The following is a 24,355-nucleotide window of genomic DNA, read 5'->3' on the forward strand; positions in this document are numbered from 1 at the left end:
CCCTGCAAGAGGGAGGACATGGCATCACTTAACTCACCATGGCTGAAACATACAGCTGAGTATCATCAGCATATTGGTGATACCTCAGTCCATGGTGATGGATGATCTCACCCAGCGGCTTCATATAAATGTTGAACAGGAGTGGAGAGAATACCGAACCCTGTGGCAGCCTGCATAGCAGTGGGCGAGGGCTGGATCTCTCCCCTCCTATCAGCACTGAGAGCAGCCGCAGAGGAAGGAAGTGAACCAGAATAGCACAAGGCTTCACACTCCCATCACCCGAAGCTGCTCCAGGAGAATATCATGGTCAATAGTATCGAAAACTGCCGAGAGGTCAAATAGAGCAAGGATGGATGCACTACCCCCATCCTGCTCCCGCCAGAGATCATCCAAAAGTGCAACCAATGCTGTTTCTGTCCCAGATCCAGGCCTGAATTCTGACTCCTGAATTAGTACGTGTACAAAAGAAGTACATTTAGGAGTTTTGGTCATATGAGGATCCAATCCCAAAAAATTTATGAAGGAAAAATAAATAGGTTGGGACGAAGGAAAAGACTAAGGATGCAGCTACTAAAACCCTTAAGAGGTTAGACGTTTAAAGAACCAGAAACAATGAGTGATGTGATATATATGGTTATAATGAAAGCTAGGATGGTTTACAAGCACAGAAGGATATGAATGACAGTGAATGGTGTTAACCTAAATTGAATTAAGTTTTCTTTTCTTTTTCTTATTCCATGAATTTAATTTCTTTGCCTCATTACTTCTTTTTTTTTTTCTGTGCTCTGCATATTTTTTTTCCCCACTGGAAAAGAATTGCATGCTGGATTACTCGTGTGTGTGTGTGTGTGTGTGTAAAAATCAGTATTTAAAAACCAAAGCTACTCTAAGGCAGATCACACCACATGTCATAAAATATTTTAAAATTAAACCAGTTAACATTTAAATAAAATACCCCATCTAAGTAAATCTTTAATATCATTCCATAATTATTTTGACTTTTGCACAATGCAAATGTAGCTTCCAATAAAGAAGCTACATTTTATCAGACTTTTTAAAAACAGTAAAGACAACCATAGAAAAAACTCCACATTTCAAAGGATAAATAACAACAACAAAGAAAAACTAATTTCTATCAGATTACAGATTACATCACTTTTAAAGTGAAGAACTTTGAAAAAATATTTATCCCCTTCATGTTCTGAAACATCTATTCTTTATAATTTTCAATGAATGCTCAGCACTAATGAGTGCTATATATCAAAGCCACTTATGCATTAAATATAAAATCATGTTACACTTACTGGTGTTATGGTCAATGTAATAGTTTCCAACCTGAGGATCATAGGCCTCTTCCCATCCTAATGGCAATTCATCACATATGCAATCAGCAAAGGTAAGTGGTTTAGTATACCTGAAATAGAAAATGTATTATGCTTCACATGAAACCCAGGTTACAAGAAATAACAAACAAAATTAATTGCAGTGTTCCCCGGCTCATCATTAAAAAACAAACGTGTAGTGAGTCTGTATGTCAACTCGCAAAGCATTCTTGATCTGCTCTCGAGTTGCCACTGTACACATCAAAACCTTATTTTTCATTTTTTAGAAATCTATGAATTTCCTTCTTTTACTGAAGATGGAATCTTATTTATTTCTAGATAATAGCTTGTGTTTGGTTTCCACTCGTCCTGTTTTTAGGGAAGGCTGTAGAGATGACAATAGGCCTGCAGCTTCAAAGAGCCCCGGAGTAAATAGATTACACATAGATATAGACTTGACTATAGCATTGGGATGGTACCGATCACTCTTGTCAATGGAAGGAACAGGTTGGGGGTATTGTATCCATTATGATTTTCTTGGATCTTTAGCGGTCTTCATTATCAACCATTGTAGCCTTCTGGATAGGCTCATGGATTTGGGAGTGCCGAACATGATTTTACAGTAATTCTTCTCTTTCCTCCATAGCCAGTTCCAGACAATGTTGTTAGGAAGCAAAAATCCAATTTTCAATTTCCAATAGACCTTGGGACTCAACTCTTTCCCCACTACCTATTTTGAAGCCACTAGCTGAGTTCAATTATTTGTACTAGGTTGGGTATAACCAAAATGGTAATGATATTCAGGTGTATAACTTTGCCGTTTATTGTCTATGTGATGCCATCAAGTGCCTGAATACCTGAAGACTATGGCGTTCTGGGTGGAGAAGAAAAGGCTTTGACTTTTGACTCAAGACCAATTGGCTGTAGTAATCTGGGGTGACCATGGGAGAGGATGAGCTAAAAGAATGTCATAATGGCAGCTATAATTGAAACTCCACATATGATGCACACCAAGGGTGGGCTCTACTTACCTTTACTACCGGTTTGCATTGTGGCATGGTCTGTTTACAGAGCATATCAACCTTCCTCTCACCTAAGCTATGCAGATGTTAGACTTGATCTCCAAGCCAACTACACTTTATCCTCCTTCCTCTTCAACATCATTTTCTCCTCTGTTCTCCTTATTAAAACTCATCTGTTCTTTTCTCATTATGATTTACCACCATAGAGATAAATTCAAATCAACAGACGACTTATGAGAAAAATATTGATGCAACAGCTCCTAAATGAGTGGCCCATGGGGACACTGTCTTACTTTCATATTTCCCAAGACTATAGGTGGTCTCTATGGTTTTTTAAAATCAAAAATAGTACAACCACTTCTTAAAATATATACTTTATATTTATATTATTGAGTTACTGTTTGAATGGTGTGGTGGCCTAATGGTGAAGACTTTTGCCTCCTACACAAAAGGTTGAACGTTCAATCCTAGATAGTGGGAGATGTTTCTATCCTAGGGACCAAAGAAAAAGGATCTGCTGCAAACTCTGCATGGTGTCAGGAAAGGCATCCAGCCAGTAAATGCTCAGCTCCATCGCCCCAACTCTACTCCAAATTAAGGGTTTTCAGGGACATAAAAAGGGAGTTTATTGCTCAGCAAATAATTCATGGGAACAGGTTGTGATCCTAATAATACACCAAAATTTGGCAAAAAGTATCTGTTTAGTTTTTTAAAATATTCTTCTTTTCCAGGAAGGATATCAATAACATGATTTTAAGTTACTTTATGAGATTTTGCCGTTATATTTATTTATATGGTTATGTCTTTCTTTACAATATAATTAAGCCTTTGATTTATCTTGATTGTTATATTGTATCTGTGGATTTTTGCATTTTTTCTGTGAGACATCTAACAGTTGAGGATTTTTTTAAAAAAATCTTAATTAAGATCATTGTTGTTAATCAAGATTTTAAAACTAAGCTTTAGCTCTCATTTACATATAATAGAAACTGCAACGCTTTCTTTAGATTCTGTTTACCTATGATGAAATGACTTGCATCAAACAACTCTTAACCATACCACCAAGACAGACTGCATTTCTGCAGCACCTTTCAATGACTCACTGCTTTCTCAGTTAAAAAATACTCAGAATCATGTTTCATTTAACCATTTCAGTCCTTCCCATCAAGTCACTGATCAATTTAGTCAGCACCAATTTCTTTTCCTTTATCTCCCTCTTTCCCCTTCTCCTCCACAATACATCACAAATCAAACAGTATAATTTTTCTTGGGGTATTTTTATTGCACTTTTCCCAATATGAAGCACAGACATGATAATTATTGCACTGTCACTTCCATGTGCACTTCACTTGCATTGTTTTCTTCCATGTAAAATTTATATAATGAATAATGAATAATATATATATGCCTGTGTGACATATACTTTACACTGCATACCATGAATAATTTAATAAATGAAATATTAACTTATTTATAAGCCATATAATCATGATTTTAAACAAACAGTTAAAAAAGACTCATATTTTTGATAAATGTGATTTTCAGAAGCAAAACTACAGCAGTTTTTACTATGACAAAAACACACAATCTATTTTATGTGCATATATTTAAAATGTACACATAATCCTAGCAAATGAGATTTTGTTCAGCTGAATATAAATATAAATACAGTCTAGCCAAAATAAATATGAAACAAGTGCATATTTTGTAAATTGTGATTTGAACAAAAATATGATTTTAAACATTTGTACCACATAGGAACTCTTACCAGGGATATGCAATTACAGTGATGAGGATATTCTCAGCCCAGATGTGGCTTGTTCAACTTTGGATTGATCAACCACTGTTACTTAAAAAAAAATCCTGCATACTGTAGTGTACAGCTGTAGTGTACAGCTATACCACCACATTGCTATTACACTACAGCTGTAGTGTCTACAGCTATACCACCATATTGCTATTTGGTTTAAGTAACAGAATCAGAAAATTAGAAAATATGTCATCTATTCCAATTGCCTGCTAATTCAAGTTCTATTTATAAAACACAACCAAATCTTGCATATTTTTCCCCAGGCTAAAAATCATGTATTAAAAACATATCATGAGATGCAAGTAAGTATAGCATTAACTCCTAGAAACCTTCTTCTAGATCTTTTCCAGAGAGTATTATGGCCTTTGGAATCATCAACATTCATATCTAGAAAAACTGACAATAAAATTCCAGGAGAATATAAAGCTTGATCTATTCAACATATCTAGCTTTTTCATAGGCAAATAGACAATGCATCATTTGCCTCCAATTTTTAACCTAAGATAAAACAATACTGTAAAACAGTATTGTGTGATTAAAAAAGATAACACCAACAAAATATATGTTCACAGAGATCCTGATCAGGGGACAATCTTAGTAACTTCTCAAAGAACAGAGGATGGAATTACCAAAGTGGCACACAGTTATTGATTCTAAAAAAAAAAATGTTGAAAGATCCAGGAGAAATATAAGATGCAAATAGTGGAGTGTATGTTAGCACATCCTGGCAAATAGATGGGGAAGAAATGGAGGCAGTGACAGATTTTATTTTCCTGGGCTCCAAGTTGACTGCAGCCAAGAAATTAAAAGACGCTTACTCCTGGGGAGGAAAGCTATGGCAAATCTAGACAGCATACTAAAAAGCAGAGACATCACCCTGCCAACAAAAGTGCATATAGTCAAGGCTATGGTTTTCCCAGTTGCAATGTATGGCTGTGAAAGTTGGACCATAAGAAAGGCTGAGCGCCAAAGAATTGAGGCCTTGTAATTATGGTGCTGGAGAAAACTCCTGCGAGTCCCTTGGACTGCAAGGCAAACAAACAAGTCAGCCCTAGAGGAGATTAACCCTGACTGCACTTTAGAAGGCCAGATCCTGAAGATGAAACTCAAATATTTTGGCCACCTAATGAGAAGGAAGGACTCACTGGAGAAGAACTTAATGCTGGGAAAGATTGAGGACAAAAGAAGAAGGGGACGACAGAGAATGAGGTGGCTGGATGGAGTCACTGAAGCAGTAGGCATGAACTTAAATGGACTCCAGAGGATGATAGAGGACAGGAAGGCCTGGAGAAACGTTGTCCATGCGGTCGCAATGGGTTGGACATGACTTCGCAACTAACAACAACAGTTAGCACAAATGCTATTGATCATCTAAAGACTGATACCATTGATTTACTGCTGTTTCCAATACCCAGGTGCTAAATTAAACTGTGAATTCTCTGAAATTTATAGTCATGTTTCCATCCATACTTCATAACTTAATACAGTGTTTCCCAAAAAATAAGGCCTACCCCTAAAATAAGACCTAGCCTGATTATTTTTAAGTGCGCGCCTGTTATAAACCCAACTCACATGTGCTGCGGGGGTTCCACAGTCCCAGAGTGTGCCGACCAAGGGACCGGCAGGCTGCAACTGATACTGTCAGTCCCCACATGCTTGCTGCCTCTTGTGAGCGCAATGGGGAACTGGGAGCCCAGCTGGGCTGATCACCCTGAAATTGTGTTTCCCCAAAAATAAGCCCTAGAGCTTATTTCCTGGGGCTAAGAAAGAATGACTGGCTCAAAGCTAACTGGCAGAATATGTTGATGCTAGTTTAATCTACAAAGCCAAAATGATTGAACATCTGATGGCTGCAACTATAGTTTACAAGGGAGGGGAGTTACAAGGTACGTAAGGTTTTATCACAGATGTAGACAAGACTGTACTTTGGGGCAGGTAAGGATCTCTTCATTATTAAATGTCTTCTTTAGAATATTCCCTCCAAATATAAAGAAGAATGCTATGTTGTAATTAGTTGTTACAGTTAGTTAGAAGCTATGACGCAACAAAAAAGCGAATCATGTGAAAAACAGTCAAAGCCAACTTCTTTGAAATGCTAGTCAGGTCCAGAAATATTGGGTCATCGACACAATTCTAACATCTTTGGCTCTATACACCACCACAATGGAGTTGGAATGAAACAAATACAATGTGCGTTAACTGCAGACTGTCAGCTTTAATTTGAGGGTATGTACATCCAACTCAGGTGAACGGTGTAGGACTTACAGCAGTTTGCATATGTGCCTCCCACTTGTTATGGGACCAAAAGTAATGGGACCGAATAATAATCATAAATCAAACTTTCCCTTCTTAATATTTGGTTGCAAATCCTTTGCAGTCAATCACAGCCTGAAGTCTGGAACGCATAGACATCACCAGACGCTGGGTTTCATCCCTGGTGATGCTCTGCCAGGCCTTTACTGCAACTGTCTTCAGTTCCTGCTTGTTCTTGGGGCATTTTCCCTTCAGTTTTGTCTTCAGCAAGTGAAATGCATGCTCAATGGGATTCAGGTCAGGTGACTGACTTGGCCATTGCATAACATTCCACTTCTGTCCCTTCAAAAACTCTTTGGTTGCTTTTGCAGTATGCTTTGGGTCATTGTCCATCTGCACTGTGAAGCGCCGTCCAATGAGTTCTGCAGCATTTGGCTGAATGTGAGCAGATAATATTGCCCAAAACACTTCAGAATTCATCCTGCTGTTTTTGTCAGCAGTCACATCATCAATAAATACAAGAGAACCAGTTCCATTGGCAGCCATACATGCCCACGCCATGACACTACCACCACCATGCTTCACTGATGAGGTGGTATGCTTAGGATCATGAGCAATTCCTTTCCTTCTCCATACTCTTCTCTTCCCATCACTCTGGTACAAGTTGATCTTGGTCTCATCTGTCCATAGGATCTTGTTCCAGAACTGTGAAGGCTTTGTTAGATGTTGTTTGGCAAACTCTAATCTGGCCTTCTTGTTTTTGAGGCTCACCAATGGTTTACATCTTGTGGTGAACCCTCTGTATTCACTCTGGTGAAGTCTTCTCTTGATTGTTGACTTCAACACACATACACCTACCTCCTGGAGAGTGTTCTTGATCTGGCCAACTGTTGTGAAGGGTGTTTTCTTCACCAGGAAAAGAATTCTTCGGTCATCCACCACACTTATTTTCTGTGGTCTCTCAGGTCTTTTGGTGTTGCTGAGCTCACCGGTGCATTCCTTCTTTTTGAGAATGTTTCAAACAGTTGTTTTGGCCACGCCTAATGTTCTTGCTATCTCTCTGATGGGTTTGTTTTGTTTCTTCAGCCTAATGATGGCTTGCTTCATTCATAGTGACAGCTCTTTGGATCTCATCTTGAGAGTTGACAGCAACAGATTCCAAATGCAAATAGCACACTTGAAATGAACTCTGGGCCTTTTATCTGCACATTGTAATTGGGGTAATGAGGGAATATCACATACCTGGCCATGGAACAGCTGAGAAGCCAATTGTCCCATTACTTTTGGTCCCTTAACAAGTGGGAGGCACATATGCAAACTGCTGTAAGTTCTACACCGTTCACCTGAGTTGGATGTACATACCCTCAAATTAAAGCTGACAGTCTGCAGTTAACGCACATTGTGTTTGTTTCATTCCAACTCCATTGTGGTGGTGTATAGAGCCAAAGATGTTAGAATTGTGTCGATGTCCCAATATTTCTGGACCTGACTGTATTTCAGCAAAGACTGAAATAAAACAATCTAAGAATAAATATATATATATAAAATCTTAAATAAGGGAATGTAGTTCATTCTATACTTTTAACAAGTATTTCTACAAAATGATGCAAGATAGTTTAAAATATAGCTTTAAGATGAGGCTTATTATGCAGACAAGCAAGAGCTGCAATAGGTACACATTGCAACCAAATTATTTTAATTAACTATTGAATGAACCTTATATTCTGTTTCTACACAGCATATAATTCTTAATTTATGTGGGTATGTTTATGCTATAGACATGTACATACAATACTTTCCCTTTGGTGAAATTCAGATCTTACATTAGAGATATGTGCAACAGGGAACTTGTTGAAACTCCCATCTCTTTTCTTCATCTGATTTGCCTAACTATAGCTTGGAACAAAGTCTAACCTGAGAAACTTGTCATGAGAGAATATGATTTATAAAGTCTATTTTAAAGACAAATGTAATCACTTCTGACCAGCCCTCAAAGTTCAAACCATTACGGCAGCCTCTCGATCATGTGATCATGATTTTCAACATTCCCTGGCCTCCCACAAGCAAAGTCAATAGGGAAGCTGGCAAGAAGTCAGAAACTATGGGCACATGAAGTTCTTGGTTAATAACCCGCACAATCCTCGCTTAATGACAGCAACGAGGATTGCCAGAACTGCTGTTGCTACATAGGGAATGTGATATCACACCACATCACTCAGCAACAGCAATTCCAGTCCCAATTGCTATAATTAACCAAGAACCACCTGTATGTGTAAATGAATAAAGTAACATTTTCTTATTGTTGCTTACTGATTGCAACTGTAGTTTAGTGTGTTGTGCAAATTCATTTGCACGATTTGTTTCTAAACCACAAGGGCAGATAAATCAACAAATATGCTTTGGCTTGGACTGTTCTGTTTTTTAAAGCTGAGGCCCACTACAAAATTATATCTCAGTAAATCCTGGAAATCAGATGAAGCATCAATAGCTAGCTTGCTTTTCTTCTGCTACTATTATCTGATCGCTAAATCAAATTATTCTGCCCACTCCCCTATGATAAAGGGGATAGAGATGGGCAATCTTTTGGCTTAGAAGTTTTGCTACCTCAAGTTATATAGGAACGTTAATTTTAAAAAGATGGATTGCTCCATTATGACATACATGGATCAAAGCATAGTCTCAATAATCTATACACAAATAATCACTCTGATGGGTTACTTCAGTCCATTCTCCATATCTTTGAAGATATCAAGAAGCAGAATGCAATGTGGAATACTTAAATAGGACCATTTAATGCCATGTAATCCCTAAAGCACTGCTCTGACTGCTTGTGAGCTACTGCAAATATAATTACAGTATATTACTGTAGTTTCTAAACCATAAAGAGCTTATTACTCAAGTTCTTAAAAGATCATTATAAGACTTGTGCATTAAGATCAGCTGAAGAGGCCCTGCTGGTGGTCCTTGGGAGGGGGTTTGTCTCTTATTTGGTGGCCCAAAGTAGGGCTTAGTGCTCAATTTTAAGAGGCTTCCAAGGCACATTTGGCTGGTTTTTGCTCAGAAAAGAATGGGAGATATGTCCATTCATCCAAAAATTTGTAAATAACAATTATTTCAAGACCAGATTACTTTTGGATTTTTTTTTATTTTTCCTTTTCTGATTTTGCAAGATGAATTTTGGGAGCATGAGCTAACTATAGGCTGAAGTAGTATTTATCAATGGCTAATCTAGTGTATCCAAAGTTTTCAAAACCTTCTGCAAGTTTCTGTATGATGAGGTATATATTACTTTGTGCATTATGACCACTCCTTACAAGTAGTTTTTTTGTAGTTTTTGAATATGCTAATTTTAGATGTCTACATAAATCTTTATATCTCAACATGACATATTAAGAAATCACAAGCACTTGCTTCACAGCAGTATTACGGGTTATCTTTCCTGGATGGTTTTATGAACTATCTTTTGCACAACACAAAAAAGTGAGTGTAGTTTCTTCATGGTTTGGCTTGAAATTCTGCTTAGGCAAAGTGGAATACAATGCTTTGATTTTTTTTTCTTGTACTCAGTTGCTAACGTTCAAAATACACTGCACATTGAAATAATCCTGTCCCTATGTTTGATTTAGTAGTGGCTAGATTTACACAATACACAAAGCCAAAACATGCAAAACAATTAGCACTGATCACAATACCCCAACTAATAGGGTTCAGCATATTGTATGAATATATTAAAAGTACTGGGGCAAAGGTTTTTAATTTGAGAAACTATAGAATTATTTGTAACAGTAAATTCAGTGCTGCAGTAACCATTGTAGGTTACATTTCATTTGAGAACATTTAAAATTTAAAATCAAGTAGTAGACACATTTTCCATTGCAGTGCATCCCCCATGGAAATCATGCTTCATGAGGTTCAGATTTTACCAATTTGCAGGCTTTTTGTAAGGTGGTAAAAATCTGGAACTACCCCCAAGCATTGAGCCTAAATAATAGGCAACCTTATTTTTTGGTGGTAATTGGTATCTGTTGGGTTTTATACCATGCAGCATGTTTGTTTTAATTAGTTTTAATCAATATATTACTATATTTATTATTAATCACCCACAGTATATGCCATATAAATCTATATTATAAAGAAACATCTATTAATAAATATAACTGTCCTCAAGTTCAGCATGGTTAAGCCACTTTTGGCAAGATGGACAGCTATATAAATTCGATACATAAGATTTAAAAAATCATGCCTCCTCAGCCATAAACATTGTAACACAGGCTACAACCAAAGGGTTCAACAGATTTTATCCCACAGTATAAATAGATCTCAACAGTTAGAGACATTGCATATATTAACCTGCTGGAAATTACCAATTAGTAAGTAAGATCCTCTTTGCATAAAACTTGTGTCAAATAATAAATTGGATAGACAAAAGATATATTTGCATTTTCATTTGTTAAATATTAGTGTTACTGAGAGTTTAATATGGGTATAAATTATTAATGTTTTCAAATTCCGTAACATATATTTAAACATCTGTGTATTATTCAAAACAAAACTTTGAATATCACAAATAGCAACTCTCTTTGCCATATTCCATTCAACAGCGTGTTATTGTATCAATTAGAATAAAACTTGCTTCTCTAAAATAAACCTCTGTAGTCATTAATGAAAAAGTTCCTCCAATTATTTAGTTATAATTTTAACAGAGTACTGATCATATTGATTAAAGCTTAGAATGCTATTAATACAAAAAAGTTTTTAGAAGTATTTTCAATTCAAATTAGAACACATAGTATTCCTTCGTAAATAGTTTTGTAAATACAAAGGTGTATAAACCTTGATTTCTATCGATATAATTTGTGCTAGATGTGATGAAATGGATTGTTCCTTTTAGATGAATTGCAAATATTTCTTTAACGCTAAGTAAGTGAGAAGGATATAGGGTTAGTGTCCTAATGTCATGCTCGTCTGTGTTATCACAGCCGTGGTGGCACAGTGATTAGAATGCAGTATTGCAGGCTAATTCTGCCGACTGCCAGCAATTTGATTCTCTCCAACTCAAGGTTGACTCAGTCTTTCATCTTTCCGAGATTGGTAAAATGAGGACCTACATAGATTGTGGGGGCAATATACTAACTCTGTAAACCACTTCGAGAAGGCTGTGAAGCACTATGAAGCAATATATATATATATATATATTGCTATTGATATACCATAATTTTTTTTTGAGAATAGATCAAAAACTCTTTAATGTTATATAATTTACATTTTCAAATTAGGAGTATTTTTCACACACAAAAATCTAATCTTGGCATTAGAAAGGTAAGAACATAAAGCACGCCTGTCAAACTGGTGGCCTGTGGGCCGGATGCATCACGGGCAGGCCACGCTCATCCTGGCTCCACAAACGAAAAAAAAATTTGCAATAACTCATGTGATGCGATTGAATTTTACACCCATGACATAAAGGAATTAAAGGTAGCATAGATTTTATTATGCTTGGAGACAGTATTTGTGACTGCAGGTCATAATTCTCTGGATTCATATATCATAACAAACACTTTCTGAATTCAGACATCCAAGGCTAAAAATGTTAGCTTATCGAAAATCAATTTCTTTTTTATATCTTTCTGTTTCTACTTTCATAACATCCAGTTAACAAACCAAGAAGAAACAACTTCCTGTGATGTTCAAGTACAGGATTATGGTAATTTGCAACTCCGATTTGTAACTCCATAATGAATTCTGTTTAATGGTATCATTACTTTGAACTTAATTATAAAGTAACATAATCTGAATATCACACAAAGATCAGGTATTCTTGGTCTGTGCAGTCTTCATTATAAAAGCAAAAGCAAACAGCTTACATGCTTACACAAAACCTTCATTTACATTAAGTTTTATAGCTTGTTCTAGTTTTATAGCATATACATATAGTTTTATAGCTTGTTCTAGAGTAACATATACCAATAAATAGTTAACTGTAACTAACTGTAGTCCTAAACTCAGTTAGAGGTCAGTATGTTTATATGGCCATAAGTTTAAATTCATTCTATGTGGCTGGAGGGGGGTCTCAATGCTATTTTTATTCCCCAATCCTTCAGAAAGAAAAATGAGTTACAATCATCTTCATTGCTACCAACTTCCGAACTTGGCTTTGTCCTGCACAATATTGTGTAGAAAACACAATAATAGCATTATACTATTAAAATAATATAATCTTAAATAAAATATCCTTGCCTACCCTCATTCAGTGAAAAAATTAGGGGGAAATCCCTCTAATATCCCGAATCCGATATCCCATTTTTTCACTACACTTTATATGACTTTGCATGGTTGCTTGCTGTTCGCCCAAAGGGAAAAACTCTCTTTTAGACATTTTTCTGTGGAACTATCATTCCTGCTGTACTTAAATGCCCGCTGAAGGTACTAAAGGATTAGGTTTATTGTTAGCACTAAAGGTGAAATAAAACCATCACAGATTATTTGTATCAGACACTTCATCTATGAGGCTTCATACCTCATTCCTGGAACACGAACTGTGTATTTATCTCTAGGTCTCTTCCAGTCCAGGCACTGGAGCAGTTAGAAATGAAATGCTTCAGCCCCCGTGGTTGAACAGGACTACTAAAGTCACAGATTACTGTAATACCAGGGGAAGGTTACTGGCTGCAATAAAGGAGATTTGTTACATGGTAGTTAACCTTCACACATGCTTAACAACTTATTCTTTTCTTTTCTTGAATACAAGAAAGAAAGTCCCACCAGCACTAGTAGATACTGTAGATATATTTTTGTATTTGTTAGCAGCTATGAATTCTCTGAAGAACTGGTAAAATACTTAGTCCCCCAAACGAGGTAGAAAAGTCATTGAATTCTTTAACTTGGTATTACATGCACACTGAGCTTCATGTTTGAAATAAATAAAAGCCTTATTTGTCCATTGTTAAGTCATTTGATTTAACATTTATGGGAGGGATGAACACATTCAGTATCCTGCCACACGATTATATTTCTCTCCCTATTTCTCTATAAGGTAAAAGGTAAAAGTTCCCCTCGCAAATATGTGCTAGTCATTCCCGACTCTAGGGGTTGGTGCTCATCTCTGTTTCAAAGCTGAAGAGCCAGCACTGTCCAAAGACGTCTCCATGGTCATGTGGCCGGCATGACTAAATGCCAAAGGCACACGGAATACTGTTACCTTCCCACCAAAGGTGGTCCCTATTTTTCTACTTGAATTTTTTTTTACATACTTTCAAACTGCTAGGTTGGCAGAAGCTGGGACAAGTAATGGGAGCTCACCCCATTACTCGGCACTAGGGATTCGAACCACTGAACTGCCAACCTTTCGATCGACAAGCTCAGCATCTTAGACACTGAGCATCACCATATTTCTCTATAGATATGTCTTTAATAAGTGAAGGGCCAGCTGAATGTTGCAAAAGAACGCAAAATGAGGCTAAATTGACAATTCAATCCTAAAAAATCTCTGTCAGGGAATTTACTTACCTTGAATTTTTAAGTTCAAATGAATGGCATGCTACAGTACTGAAAGAGCCTTGATAGTACAGGGGTTTAGTGCACCCTGTTATTAACACAGCTGCCTGCAATTTCTGCTGGTTCGAATCTCTCCAAGGCTCAAGGTTGACTCAGCCTTCCATCCTTTCTAAGGTAGGTGAAATGAGGACCCAGTTTGTGGGGGCCATAAGCTGACTTTGTATAAAATATACAAAAGAATGAAGGCTATTGCTTAACGCATTGTAAGCCGTCCTGAGTCTCCGGAGAAGGGCGGCATATAAATCAAATTAAAAAAAAAAAAAAAAGTACCTGCTGATGCTTTGAGAAAAAATTTACATATTATGTGAGAAGTCTGGGTAATGAATGAAGATACAGAAAAGGGGGAATCAGTGACCTTCAGATCCTTAAAAGATTACTCTGTAAGCCCTGTGAAAAAAATATGACTACCAGAAATCAGTGCTCATTTATCAAGAACAGATCTTGCCTGCCAAGCCATATTCCATTTTTTGTTGCAGTAACTGATATAAAAAACTGCAAGGATACTGTACTGTAGGTATTCTAATTTCAGCAAAGCATTGGATAAAGTATTCCATCATTTTCTGATAAGAAAGCTTGTGAGGGTGGGTTGTTGTGCATGCCAATTAAGTGAATACATAACTAGTTTAAAAACTGTTTGTACATAGTATTCATTACTGGTTTCTTAACAAACATTAGAAAAGTTTTGAGTGAGTTGCCACAAGGATTATTCCTGGACATTCTACTTTTCCATATTTTTATTAATGATTTGGAAGAAGTTAAAAGGAAATGAAAAATGCATATTTGCAAAAGAAAATTGGTCTGTATAGCTAATATCCTGTTTTCCCCAAAATAAGGCATCCCCTGATAATAAGCCCAATCAGGCTTTTGAGTGCATGGCAATAAGGCCAAGCGCTTATTTCAGGGTTCAAAAAATATAAGAGAGGGTCTTATTTTCAGGAAAACACGGTACCTAGAAAAAGAAAAAATCCAAAAGATCTTAATCGAAAAACAATTTTTACAGACTGCAATGTTCTGCAGGTAGGAAACAAACATCAAATGCATAGGTATTTAATTAGAGATACCTGACTTGATAATAGAACTTATTTTAAAAAAATCTTAGAATAGTAGTGGACTACTTTGCTGATTATGGAGCAGCAAAGTGATATATCTAGAAAAAGTGTAAATCCCATTTTAGATGAAGCATAATTTCAAAGCATAGAAACTGATGGTTCCGCATTATTTTTAACTGGGCTGATCATTTCTTGAGTATGTCTGCAACGGTGTATTTTGAAAACAACTTGGAACCTTTAAAACAGGTTCAGGAAACAGCAATGAAGATGAACTGGGAAACTAAAATGCACAACACATGGAGGAAGATTAATGTAACTGCGGAAGCTTAAAGTTATGCATTAGTGTGATTATATTCTGTAACAAAATGTATACACACATACATACACACAAATGCACTGTTTATCCATATATACTGTAACAAAATGTATACTGTAACAAAATGTTATCTACTGTGTGCAAACCTTGAAAAAGAAGCTCTGGGGGAAAAAGGTTTCAGTATAGAAAGATTTGATCTATGATTAACAACTCATACATGCAAATCATTATTTTAAGCTTCAGTCATGGATTAATATGTATATGTGAGCCAGCTCTGAATCAGCCATAGGTGATTTTTTACGTTCTATTTGACTTACTCATAGTTCTAAAACAGTAAACCATATAGAAAAGGCCACCAGAATGCTATTTGCTAATTCAACAAAACACTTCTTTTGTTTACATACAGTATTTCTGAGCTCTGGGAAGTTTCTAAACACAGACTGCTGAAAAAACATTTGAATGCTTTCAGTTAGACAAGAGCATTTCCCTTTTGGAGAAAAAAATCTGGGTCATTACACATTTGTAAAGGTGACAGACAAATTACTCCTTACAAGAAAATTGTGGCTTCTAGAACATTCTGAGAAAATCTGAAATAGTAAAAACCATATGAGCATTTCTATCAATTTTGTTTTCAAGATCAATTTTAGCAGAATTCTGTGTATTAATCAATGCAGTCCATTTATTTACTTATGAACTGCAATGCAAAGTTAAAGCTTAAAAGAAGCAAATATACATTGACCAGAGATCTGAGACAATATTGGTTGAGCCCTGTTTATGGAATTTAGTCCTTTGGAATTAGTGGTATTGGCTTCTTAGTAATTGTGCAAAGGTTTGAAGTCTTGACTTCTATTAAAACATGACCATCAATATTTTATATCCACTTCTATTACTTTCTCAAGCGTAGAGTTGTTTAAGTTAGTTACAAATAGCTATATTCTTCACCTTGTTGAAGTACCCTTTCATATTTCTATGCAATTATGTTCCAAACAAGATCCATTGTTCAGGCATGCAGTCTGCATAATGCAAATTATTTTTCTGTATCAATGGAGAACCTATTTGGTTGAGTGGTTAAGGCATTGTAGTAGGAACAGATAAACCTAAGCTCTAGTTCCTTTCTTCCCATCTTAAAAATGAAGCAAGAGACTACTTTGAAAATGTTTGTCTATTTGTTTATTCATTCCATATCTATATCTATAAATGTGAAATACCACTCATACATCATCACAAAATCTCCAGAACCGTAAAGCCTACAAACTTGAAATTTGCTATGTATGTTCCTCTTGGCTTCTAGGTGCTCAATAAGAAAGAATTTTTCGAAATAACCATCAGAGTATTAGTATTTCCTATAGTATGATTAACACACTCTGATGCTAAGGAGTTCTACTCCCCCTCCCCAACTGAAAAGAAATCTGTTCCAAATGCAAAACACAAGCAGAAGAGAGTTTAAGTTTCAGTTTTACTTACACAGCAGCAAGCAGCTTTACTACAGAACAGTTGAGCTAAGCCATGGTCAGGCTCCTTCCTGTCTCCTTCTTGCTCATACAGCAAATACTGTTTTAGTTTCCATACAGCCCTCTGATGCTAAGGAGTTCTACTCCCCCCTACCTGAAAAGAAATCTGTTCCAAATGCAAAACACAAGTAGAGGAGAGGAGTTGCAGTTTCAGTTTTACTTTCACAGCAGCAAGCAGGGGATAAGATGGGGAGGCTTCTGTGGGGCAAGGCTGAGGGAGAGAAGGGGATAGGATAGGAGAGCCTTCTGTGGGGCAAGGCTGAGGGATAGAAGGGGATAGGATAGGGGATGCTTCTGTGGGGCAAGGTTGAGGGAGAGAAGGGGATAGGATAGGGGAGGCTTCTGTGGGGCAAGCCTGAGGGAGAGAAGGGAATAGGATAGGCTTCTGTAGGGCAAGCCTGAGGGAGAGAAGGGGAGAGGAGAGGCTGATTGTAACTACTCATTAATTTTCAAGCTGTAGTGTTGATTTATCAAGCCTGATCACATAGTTTCATAGCAGAGCACAGGTATTCAGCTAGTGTATTATATACAGTGGGGCAAAAAAGTATTTAGTCAGTCACCAATTGTGCAAGTTGTCCCACTTAAAAAGATGAGAGAGGCCTGTAATTGTTATCATAGGTAGACCTCAACTATGAGAGACAAAATGAGAAAACAAATCCAGACAATCACATTGTTTGATTTGGAAAGAATTTATTTGCAAATTATGGTGGAAAATAAGTATTTGGTCACCTACAAACAAGCAAGATTTCTGGCTCTCACAGACCTGTAACTTCTTCTTTAAGAGGCTCCTCTGTCCTCCATTCATTACCTGTATTAATGGCACCTGTTTGAACTTGTTATCAATATAAAAGACACCTGTCCACAACCTCAAACAGTCACACTCCAAACTCCACTATGGTGAAGACCAAAGAGCTGTCAAAGGACACCAGAAACAAAATTGTAGACCTGCAGCAGGCTGGGAAGACTGAATCTGCAATAGGCAAGCAGCTTGGTGTGAAGAAATCAACTGTGGGAGCAATAATTAGAAAATGGAAGACATACAAGACCACTGATAATCTCCCTCGATCTGGGGCTCCACGCAAGATCTCACCCCGTGGAGTCAAAATGATCACAAGAACGGTGAGCAAAAATCCCAGAACCACACGGGGGGATCTAGTGAATGACCTGCAGAGAGCTGGGACCAACGTAATAAAGTCTACCATCAGTAACACACTACGCCAGCAGGGACTCAGATCCTGCAGTGCCAGACATGTCCCCCTGCTTAAGCCAGTACATGTCCGGGCCCGTCTGAAGTTTGCTAGAGAGCATTTGGATGATCCAGAAGAGGACTGGGAGAATGTCATATGGTCAGATGAAACCAAAGTAGAACTGTTTGGTAGAAACACAACTCGTCATGTTTGGAGGAGAGAGAATGCTGAGTTGCATCCAAAGAACACCATACCTACTGTGAAGCATGGGGGTGGCAACATCATGCTTTGGGGCTGTTTCACTGCAAAGGGACCAGGACGACTGATCCGTGTACAGGAAAGAATGAATGGGGCCATGTATCGTGAGATTTTGAGTGCAAACCTTCCATCAGCAAGGGCATTGAAGATGAAACGTGGCTGGGTCTTTCAGCATGACAATGATCCCAAACACACCGCTCGGGCTACGAAGGAGTGGCTTCATAAGAAGCATTTCAAGGTCCTGGAGTGGCCTAGCCAGTCTCCAGATCTCAACGCCATAGAAAACCTTTGGAGGGAGTTGAAAGTCCGTGTTGCCCAGCGACAGCCTCAAAACATCACTGCTCTAGAGGATATCTGCATGGAGGAATGGACCAACATACCAGCAACAGTGTGTGCCAACCTTGTGAAGACTTACAGAAAATGTTTGACTTCTGTCATTGCCAACAAAGGATATATAACAAAGTATTGAGATGAACTTTTGATATTGACCAAATACTTATTTTCCACCATAATTTGCAAATAAATTCTTTCCAAATCAGACAATGTGATTGACAATGTGGATTTGTTTTCTCATTTTGTCTCTCATAGTTGAGGTCTACCTATGATGTCAATTACAGGCCATCTCTCATCTTTTTAAGTGGGAGAACTTGCACAATTGGTGGCTGACTAAATATTTTTTTGCCCCACTGTATGTATGTGTGTGTTTATTAGATGTGTATCATATAGATAACACACACACACACACACACACATACCACAAACACATACCATCTCACTTTGTGACTCTAGGTGGCTATGTTGCTGAGAAAACATGTCCAGGCAGTTGACAGGTGTGAAGACTGATTTGAAGACACTACACAAGGACCAATGGAAGAAGTATGGTAACTATGATTTTCCATTCAAAATAAATTTTAGGGCACCTATAAATATGTGATTTGGATTTGCTTATGTTTCCATTTCACTATACAGTATGTATTCGTGTATTTGTTCCAGCACTACTGTCAATAATTGAAAGAAACAGTACACGTCTTAAATGCTGGCAGATATACACTCACGTTTGCACACCTTCCACCCAACGGTATCAAGATGTTACCAGAGTCCAACACAAAAGTATAAATAAACTTCTGACAGTATTCAGTATGTACCTAGGAATTGAATGTAATACTCATTTCATCACTGGGGGTGGGGGTGGGGAGAACTCATATTATGTGAGACTTTCCCCCAAAATAATTCTCAAACGTTGGACAGAGGAAATAGGAATGTTCCAGACACAAGGAGGAAGCTACATGTATCCCTATGTCCTTTTTCATTTTCAGATATGCAATCCTTTGCATGTAATAAGAACCTCCTCATGGAATACTCTAGAAAATTGATTCTCTGGCTATACTTTGAGAGAAAGAGAGATTTTCCTTTCCTCAGAATAGAAAAAAAAATCTCTGGAATCAAGAATCATAGTGATGTGTTATGGAAGGGAGAGAACATGATTTTCCTTGCTGTTGTTAAGAAGCTGCAGTACCCTAATGGCAAGCAACAAAACTAATGCAGAGAAGCCATGTAACTTCTAGAATTTGAAATATCTTTTTTTTATTCTGAATGACTATATTACCAACATGTCCAAAGAAACATATAGACATTAATAAATCTAAACAAGCCAGAAAATATAGATGCAAACTGTCCGTTCCCAGAAAGAGGAAGCACTTGACAATAAAGTCTTAGGTAGCTATAAAGGTGGATATTGTTCATATATTATCTAAGTGTATAAACTGTATGCTAACTATCTGTAGTTTTTCTCTTTTCAGATAAGCAGAATGCAAGTGAGCTTTCAGTTCCATTCGTATTATTCTACCATTCATACCTATGGAATAATATGTGAATCTATTTTCTTTCTAACTAACTTGAAAAGATCTCCAGAGAAATTTGAAACTGATTTAAAGTATTTCTCAATTACTCTTTCACTGCTGAACCCCTAAAGCGTTCACAGTTCTTTATCCCAGAGAAAATCTACAATGAAACATACTGGAATATCATTATTTTATAATAGCATAAGTGATAAATCCTGAATAAACTTTTCTTGCACAGACATGTCATTAATATAACTAGTTGTGAAACATCCTCAAATTCCTTACAGTAAATGCAATTTTCCTGCAATAGATAGAGGGAACAGATTATTTATATTATAAAACTGCTTAAATCTGATTAACATATCATAGTCAAAGTCTAAAATATAAAATAAATTAATGTAATATTATGATCCCAAATAAGATTTCTTATTATTCAAACAATCATCTGCTAAAGATCACACTACTGAATTCATAATATAAAAGGTGTCCTCTTAAATTCTCTTTTTAAGAATCTCAGTGAAACATTTAGTCATATTTGCTTGATACAATTCAACAATAATTTTAAAGTAGCCATACCACCTGTGAAATTATTATACCAACATGCCTTATAGCACCTTGGATGGTCCCCATCAAAGACCCCTACACCAGTTCTTAGGAATAAGATTTAAGTCCTGTTTATATGATATGAACAAATATATGCTCCTTCAAAAAATGTATTATATTTTCCTAGAAGACACAAATCAGCAGTTTTTGAGAGCAAAGATCCTTGTGTTCTATAACATACTCCACTCAAACATGTTTTCATATAAAGCTAATCCACAGTGTATCAGGGGTGTCAAACTGGTGGCCCATGGGCCAGATGCATCACACGCAGGCCACGCCTACCCCAGGTCCGTGAAGGGGAGGGGAAAACGTCATGAAACGTCACCTGACGGCAACGTGATGCGGTGAGTTTGACACCCATGGTATAGCTCTTTAGGAATTAATTTGTGTTTTTTGTTCTTTTGACAAACTACAAGCAGCAAAACAAGAGTTTCCACTTATATTTTCAATCAACTAAGATTGCTTAAAATTGGTTTAAGTTAGAAAGGTTTTACATCAAGGTTATTATGTGCAAATAGTATTAAGCATATCACACAAGCCAGATTGATGCATCTTCTTTCTCAGATAATACAGGTAATATGTATTATCTGAGAAATACATTACAAGACAAGGTAGAAACACGTGCACATGGATTAGAGAACAAACAAAAGTATATAATATCATCAAGAAAGTAAAAGAATTGACACGGAAATGGGCTGGTCACATCGATGGCAGGCAGATCAAGGCAGTCATAGATTGGATCAAGGGTGAAATGCTCCCGGTTCAGACCGGATCCGGTAGCAATGGCGGTGGGTGGTTCGGAGAACCGGTAACAAAAATCCCTGCACTCCTCCCCCCATGCCCAGCTGAGCCACGCGATCATCAGAGGCTTTTTTTTTAACTTTTAAAAGCATTTCTTCTACAACCTCTTTGGCTGAAAAAATGTTTTTAAAAGTTAAAAAAAAAGAAGCCTCTGATGATTGCGCGGCTCAGCAGGGATCGTCAGAGGCTTTTAAAAGCATTTTTTCTACAACCTCTTCAGCCGAGGAGGTTGTAGAAAAAATGCTTTTAAAAGCCTCTGACGATCCCAGCTGAGTTGCCTGATCGTCAGAGGCTTTTAAAAGCATTTTTTTCTGCAACCTCTTAAGGTTGTTGAAAAAATGCTTTTAAAAGTAAAAAATAAAAAAGTTGGCCAGGCCCACCCAGTCACATTAACACCCCCTTAAACACCCCAAGCCATGCCCACAGACCCGGTAGTAACAAATTTTACACTTCACCACTGGATTGGATCCCACTTTAGAAAAGCATCCATGAAAGAGACCTAAAACAAGATGCATTGACCACATCAGCAAGTATTGTGGGCCCAACTACCAAGAGCCTTGGTAGTACAAGGGTTTAAGGCACCCTGTTATTAAGCTGCTTAAGACCAGCTGCCTGCAATTACTGCAGGGTTCGAATCTCGCCAAGGCTCAAGGTTGACTCAGCCTTCCATCCTTTCTAAGGTAGGTGAAATGAGGACCCAGTTTGTGGGGGCAATAAGCTGACTTTGTATAAATATACAAAAGGATGAAGGCTATTGCTGAGCACATTGTAAGCCGCCCTGAGTCTTCGGAGAAGGGCGGCATATAAATCAAATTAAAAAAAAAAAAAAAACTGGCTAAAGAAAGCTCAGGACTGTATTACTTGGAACCATGTGAAAGAGGTCTTCATCCTGCAGTGGATAGACAATGGCTAAAATGATGATGATGTATTAGTTATATTTAATACTTACATATTTCATTAAAATGGGCAGATATCTATCAATCAGTAATGGTTTCTTTCCTTACAAAGTCTTTACTATATTGGGACAAAACAGCACTTATTATGACTTCCAGCCAAATAAAAAATTTGGCTGAAGGGAAACCATTTCTCACATTCAAGGCATTATCAATGCATTCAGCTTTCTCACTACAAAGCAGTAGCTATCAAAAGCCAAAAGCCCAGAAGGCCATAATACACAGTGAGCATAAATTATGACTATTATCTTACAATAGAATTGTGATCACAAGATTTACAGTTCATTCAATTATACAGATCATTTCTCTGCACCCAGTTTGCATATAATATATGTGACATGTACCTAATATGTAAATCCTAAACAGAAGAATTGATTTCCAAGTGCAGTATGCTTAAAAGCTGTTTTTCCTGATAAGCGTAACCTATCAGGGCAAACAGCTTTAAGATGTCATGTTGTCACCAAAATTTCTACCTGCCAAGATTATAACACAATAAACAGGCCAAATTCATCTTTAATGTTTATGTAATCTTTGATCATGAAGGAAAATGTGTTTATTTATACCAAAAAGATAGTTCAAATTTACCTCAGCACACCAGTATCTCTTTTGTACTAACAAAAAAAACCACAAGCCTCAAGAACAGGAGCCTGGATTTGCTACACCATTCCTAAAATTTTAAAATTTCTATTATTTCAGTGTAAATTTGTTATAAAATTAAGCTGGGGCGTCTTCAAAATTCTTAAGGCAAGTTAGTTACATTCTTGTTTTTCTACTCTCCCATCAAAGAAACACTTTATCATGTCAACTCCCACAGGTAGCATTCTGTAGTCTAGAGGCCTCCAATGTGTCACCTTGAACTCCAATATGTTTATGGATGGTGGTATTCGGCAGACACCTTGCATTTCTGTCTTTCTGGATTTTTTAAAATAACCCTCAAAGTTAGCTGTCATGCTTTAAAGGCAAGCATTGAATCATTATTAAACATGTATCTGTAGCTGTGTGGTTAGAAGTATTTCTACCTATCAAAGCATTTGCATAAGAAGAAAACATTGGTATGAATATGGCAATCATCCACAAAAGTGTAAAATGCCTCTCGTGGGAGTTGAAACTAGTGGGGGTGGAAAGTAGCATTCTGGTAAATTGATATATTACAAAAGGATATATTTTCCAATTTTTTGCATGGTTGTGGAATGAGACCCTCACAATAGTCAGCACGATTTCTTCCTTCCCAGACTTTAAGGCAGTAAGGGTAGCTGAATCACTCCTGTGCTCTGTCTTTAAAATAAGAGGCTTTGGTGCATATGTTGCAGTTGTGCAGGAGACCAGGGGATGAGTGTATATAATATAGAAGGAAACACCCAGACAACAGTAACTTACTACAGTAGAGCATGAAGTGGGTGACTGGCGGTGAGGGAATTTTGGGTGCAGAAAGCCATTGGGATGACTTGGGTTAGTCACTTTGTCACTGTCTTGGGAAGGAGAGAGTGGCAGACTACTCCTGAAAAACCTTGCCAAGAAAACTGCAGTGACTTGTCCAATCAATCACCAAGAATCAATGACTGAATAGAAGAAAAAAAAATAGTAAAGGACAAGCAATATGCGGTAGATTAAAACTCGGTAGAGCAGGGGTCCCAGCCCTCAATCCGTGGCATGCCAGAAACTGGACCGCACAAACAACTGAAGCCCCATCTGCAGGATGCAGGCAGCACATGAAACCATGCCCCCTCCGGTCCGCAGAAAAACCTCTCTCCACGAAACTGGTCTCTGGTGCCTAAAAGATTGGGGGCCTCTGTGGTAGACCATTCATGAAGGCCCCATAAAAGGTATTCAGATGCTATGATATGTCTATACCTACAAAGATGAGAACAGCACCAA

At 37.3% G+C, this 24,355-nt stretch overlaps 1 protein-coding gene across 1 annotated transcript in view; it reads right to left on the minus strand.

The window, feature by feature from the left end:
- Positions 1-24,355, minus strand: part of WWC1 (WW and C2 domain containing 1) — a 107,763-nt gene that overhangs the window by 48,473 nt on the left and 34,935 nt on the right. The window contains exon 2 of the mRNA XM_070934139.1: positions 1,305-1,414. Coding sequence (XP_070790240.1) covers positions 1,305-1,414 — 110 coding nt within the window. The remainder of the gene's footprint in view (positions 1-1,304; positions 1,415-24,355) is intronic.

This window comes from Pituophis catenifer, unplaced genomic scaffold (assembly GCF_029215685.1).
Source record: "Pituophis catenifer annectens isolate HBS135680 unplaced genomic scaffold, rPitCat1.0.hap2 SCAF_2, whole genome shotgun sequence".
NCBI lineage: Eukaryota > Metazoa > Chordata > Lepidosauria > Squamata > Colubridae > Pituophis > Pituophis catenifer.